Source organism: Chanodichthys erythropterus, chromosome 24, assembly GCF_024489055.1.
Source record: "Chanodichthys erythropterus isolate Z2021 chromosome 24, ASM2448905v1, whole genome shotgun sequence".
Lineage (NCBI taxonomy): Eukaryota > Metazoa > Chordata > Actinopteri > Cypriniformes > Xenocyprididae > Chanodichthys > Chanodichthys erythropterus.
Window position 1 is genome coordinate 28,116,081 of NC_090244.1, and position 6,000 is coordinate 28,122,080.

The window sequence follows — 6,000 nt, forward strand, 5'->3', positions numbered from 1 at the left end:
TTGACAGTAATGAAGGAGTTGACAAATACTGATGGAGTTGACAGTAATGAAGGAGTTGACAAATACTGATGGAGTTGACAACTACTGATGGAGTTGACAGTAATGATGGAGTTGACAATAATGACAGAGTTGACAAATACTGACGGAGTTGGCAGTAATGAAGGAGTTGACAACTACTGATGGAGTTGACAGTAATGATGGAGTTGACAATAATGACAGAGTTGACAAATACTGACGGAGTTGGCAGTAATGAAGGAGTTGACAAATACTGATGGAGTTGACAGTAATGATGGAGTTGGCAGTAATGAAGGAGTTGACAAATACTGATGGAGTTGACAGTAATGAAGGAGTTGACAATAATGACGGAGTTGACAGTAATGAAGGAGTTGACAATAATGACGGAGTTGACAAATACTGACGGAGTTGGCAGTAATGAAGGAGTTGACAAATACTGATGGAGTTGACAATAATGACGGAGTTGACAAATACTGATGGAGTTGGCAGTAATGAAGGAGTTGACAAATACTAATGGAGTTGACAGTAATGAAGGAGTTGACAGTAATGATGGAGTTTACAATAATGACGGAGTTGACAAATACTGACGGAGTTGGCAGTAATGAAGGAGTTGACAAATACTGATGGAGTTGACAGTAATCAAGGAGTTGACAAATACTGACGGAGTTGGCAGTAATGACGGAGTTGGCAGTAACGAAGGAGTTGACAAATACTGATGGAGTTGACAACTACTGATGGAGTTGACAGTAATGATGGAGTTGACAATAATGACGGAGTTGACAAATACTGACGGAGTTGACAGTAATGATGGAGTTGACAATAATGACAGAGTTGACAAATACTGACGGAGTTGGCAGTAATGAAGGAGTTGACAAATACTGACGGAGTTGACAATAATGACGGAGTTGACAAATACTGACGGAGTTGACAGTAATGATGGAGTTGACAAATACTGATGGAGTTGACAGTAATGAAGGAGTTGACAAATACTGACGGAGTTGACAGTAATGACGGAGTTGACAGTAATGAAGGAGTTGACAGTAATGACGGAGTTGACAAATACTGACGGAGTTGACAGTAATGAAGGAGTTGACAAATACTGACGGAGTTGGCAAATAATGACAGAGTTGACAAATACTGACGGAGTTGGCAGTAATGAAGGAGTTGACAAATACTGATGAAGTTGACAGTAATGAAGGAGTTGACAACTACTGATGGAGTTGACAGTAATGATGGAGTTGACAAATACAGACGGAGTTGGCAGTAATGAAGGAGTTGACAAATACTGATGGAGTTGGCAGTAATGAAGGAGTTGACAAATACTGACGGAGTTGACAGTAATGAAGGAGTTGACAAATACTGACGAAGTTGACAGTAATGAAGGAGTTGACAAATACTGACGGAGTTGACAGTAATGAAGGAGTTGACAGTAATGACGGAGTTGACAAATACTGACGGAGTTGACAGTAATGACGGAGTTGACAAATACTGACGGAGTTGACAGTAATGACGGAGTTGACAAATACTGACGGAGTTGACAGTAATGAAGGAGTTGACACACACTGACAAAGATGACAAATACTGACGGAGTTGGCAGTAATTAAGGAGTTGACAATTACTGATGGAGTTGAAAGTAATGACGGAGTTGACAGTAATGAAGGAGTTGAAAAATACTGACGGAGTTGGCAGTAATGAAGGAGTTGGCAGTAATGATGGAGTTGACAATAATGATGGAGTTGACAAATACTGATGGAGTTGACAATGATGGAGTTGACAAATAATGATGGAGTTGACAAAGGTCCAGCTGGGGCCAAATATACAGTATATGTAAATAGAATCATGAAACAACTTTAGAAGAATTCTCTATATCCAAAAAATCATATTAAATCACATAATATAGACTTTTTGAGAGCATTTGTCAACCATCAGACATAAAACCTGACGGAGTTGACGTCTGATGGAGTTAACAAAATTGAGTTTTTTTCCACCGTAACCACATGTTGTACAGTGGATAAATTTTGTTTTCTTTTTTAGATGTAGCTGCCTTAATAAACATATCAAAAATGGTGAGATTTATCCCACAACTATTTACAGATACTATTCCACCAGGTTGACGAAGTTGACATGTTAAAGCTATGACCGCAGAGACTTCAACATGTATAAAATAAAACAAAATATATATATATAAAACTTCCAGGACTATGTGCCCTACTGTGAGATCCACAGTGAGCAGTAATAGTGCTCCTCAGAGTTGAAGATGACCATGACATCGCCTGATTTATTCAGAATTATTTAAAATCCTGACGGAGTTGACGCAAAGTGAGGACACACACTTTGATAGGCAATTTTTAATGGAAAATATAATTCAAGACTTACTTTTTTGTATTGTTTGATATATTACAGATCTCCGCCTTTAAATTTAAATATATATTTTTGAATTTGTTGCATTTTAAAACACTTTGATTGGCAATTTTACATTGTGACCTCATGCTGAGCACAGGTAAATTACATGTGTTTCCAAGTATAGAGCATGTATTTAAATAATACTAACAAAATTATTTAAAAATAAAAGCAATGAATGTCCTGAGTATCCAGATTTTTTTTTAGATGTAACTTTTATACTTTTATGGGTTAAGTGTTTTTGATTCATTTATTTATTTGTAATCTGTTTAACATGTATTCATGTGTGTGTTTGCTAGGTCAGTGACAATGAACCAGATTTGTTCTACATGTAAAGACAGATTTCAGGTAAGCTGGAACCTGTAACTATTTGTTTTAAATAAACTGTATGAAACTGATGTTTTTTCTAAGTGTTCTGTTGCTCTTTCTCACAGACTCCAAATTCAGTTGCCAAGATCTTTGGGGAAAGCCACAGGAACTATAATGATGGTGTAAAGAAAAGGGCCATGAAATAGAAGGAGAGATGCTTGGATCCGCTGAAACGGTCATCTTGTAAACTCAATGATATCAGCTTGTTTCATTATGAGTTCAGTAGTTCAGTTATGACTGATGCTGCAACTCAATTCACGATTATTGATTTCTGCTTGAAGTCTTTGAATCTGGTTTGAATCCAGTTCAGGAGCAGCTGTCTAAACTAATATGTTTGTTGTCAAATGCTGCAGATGATTTTATGACTTATTTGACCATATGATGTTTTTTTCAATTACTGATATGATGATCCTGAAGGTGATGGAAACACAGACAAACACCATGTTATTGCAAATATCCTACATACATAATTTTATGGTTGTACACAATTGTTATGGGTTATTAAATGGCTGATGCCAATAACGATATCTAAATATATCTATATGAAGTGATGACCCTGATATATTAAAAGTAATTAAATTATGTATATTTATTTGACATATGTGAGATTTACGATTTAAAACGAGATGTACATTAAACACTTATTTTAACTCAAATGTCATGTATTATCTGCTCATTAATCAGTCTGGCTAATTTAGTTTTATGACCTTATGGTCAGCATATGAATTTTTTGTGCGTAAAAGTCTAGCAACATCCATGCTCTTACCAAAACCTTTCTTTGAAATAAGGCATAACATGGTAAAGCGGTTTCCCGCTGCATGCTTGTGTATCTTTCTAAATATATATCTGTGATTACGTAAAATATTATGGAATGCCACATTTGTTTGTATCACACAATTCTGAATGTATTCACCAACAAATAAAAATACATTCATGTACAGTATGCTGTCTAAAAGACTCAAACTGTTTTTGCCTGAATATAATTTTAATGAGTAAAATGTTTTAATTATTTTTAAAGTTTTAAAAGCCATTATCTGTACAATTTTCAGGGTTTTGCACCTGAAGGCACTCTAAGAGATGATATAACTCCAATCTTCATTACATTTTAACTACTTGTTAACTTTTTAGCTAATGATCTGTTGAGTACGGTGGCATAGTAGTGCACAGCACAACGGAATTAAAAAAAGCAAACATAAGTTCACAACACAACGAAATCCTCACAACACAACGGAATTCCCACAACACAACAGAATCCCCACAACACAACAGAATCCCCACAACAGAATTCCCACAACACAACGGAATGAAGTCGCAACACAACGGAATCCCCACAACACAACGGAATGAAGTCGCAACACAACGAAATCCTCACAACACAACGGAATTCCCACAACACAACGGAATTCCCACAACACAACGGAATCCCCACAACACAACGGAATCCTCACAACACAACGGAATCCTCACAACACAACGGAATTCCCACAACACAACGGAATCCCCACAACACAACGGAATGAAGTCGCAACACAACGAAATCCTCACAACACAACGGAATTCCCACAACACAACGGAATTCCCACAACACAACGGAATCCCCACAACACAACGGAATCCTCACAACACAACGGAATTCCCACAACACAACGGAATTAAGTCGCAACACAACGAAATCCTCACAACGGAATTCCCACAACACAACGGAATTCCCACAACACAACGGACTCCCCACAACACAACGGAATCCTCACAACACAACAGAATTCCCACAACACAACGGAATCCCCACAACACAACGGAATGAAGTCGCAACACAACAAAATCCTCACAACGGAATTCCCACAACACAACGGAATTCCCACAACACAACGAAATCCTCACAACACAACGGAATTCCCACAACACAACGGAATCCCCACAACACAACGGAATTCCCACAACACAACAGAATCCCCACAACACAACAGAATCCCCACAACACAACGGAATTCCCACAACACAACGGAATCCCCACAACACAACAGAATCCCCACAACACAACGGAATGAAGTCGCAACACAACGGAATCCCCACAACACAACGGAATGAAGTCGCAACACAACGAAATCCTCACAACACAACGGAATTCCCACAACACAATGGAATTCCCACAACACAACGGAATCCCCACAACGGAATGAAGTCGCAACACAACGAAATCCTCACAACACAACGTAATTCCCACAACACAACGGAATCCCCACAACACAACGGAATGAAGTCGCAACACAAACAAATCCCCACAACACAACGGAATGAAGTCGCAACACAACGAAATCCTCACAACGGAATCCCCACAACACAACGAAATCCTCACAACACAACGAAATCCTCACAACACAACGGAATCCCCACAACACAACGGAATTCCCACAACACAACGGAATTCCCACAACACAACGGAATCCCCACAACACAACGGAATCCTCACAACACAACGGAATCCCCACAACACAACGGAATCCCCACAACACAACGGAATCCCCACAACACAACGGAATGAAGTCGCAACACAACGGAATCCCCACAACACAACGGAATGAAGTCGCAACACAACGAAATCCTCACAACACAACGGAATTCCCACAACACAACGGAATCCCCACAACACAACGGAATGAAGTCGCAACACAACGAAATCCTCACAACACAACGGAATTCCCACAACACAACGGAATTCCCACAACACAACGGAATCCCCACAACACAACGGAATGAAGTCGCAACACAAACAAATCCCCACAACACAACGGAATGAAGTCGCAACACAACGAAATCCTCACAACACAACGGAATTCCCACAACACAACGGAATCCCCACAACACAACGGAATGAAGTCGCAACACAACGAAATCCTCACAACACAACGGAATTCCCACAACACAACGGAATTCCCACAACACAACGGAATTCCCACAACACAACGGAATCCCCACAACACAACGGAATCCTCACAACACAACGGAATTCCCACAACACAACGGAATCCCCACAACACAACGGAATGAAGTCGCAACACAACAAAATCCTCACAACACAACGGAATTCCCACAACACAACGGAATGAAGTCGCAACACAACGGAATCCTCACAACACAACGGAATTCCCACAACACAACGGAATCCCCACAACACAACGGAATGAAGTCGCAACACAACAAAATCCTCACAACACA

General features: G+C 39.5%; 1 protein-coding gene across 3 annotated transcripts in view; it reads left to right on the plus strand.

Annotated features, from left to right (window-relative positions):
• Window positions 1–3,656, plus strand: part of si:dkey-234i14.2 (RNA-binding Raly-like protein) — a 33,135-nt gene extending 29,479 nt beyond the window's left edge. For all 3 annotated transcript variants that reach the window (XM_067380438.1, XM_067380436.1, XM_067380439.1), the window contains 2 exons: window positions 2,715–2,763; window positions 2,850–3,656. In XM_067380438.1, coding sequence (XP_067236539.1) covers window positions 2,715–2,750 — 36 coding nt within the window. In that variant the 3' untranslated portion in view covers window positions 2,751–2,763; window positions 2,850–3,656. The remainder of the gene's footprint in view (window positions 1–2,714; window positions 2,764–2,849) is intronic.
• Window positions 3,657–6,000: the final 2,344 nt, after the last annotated feature.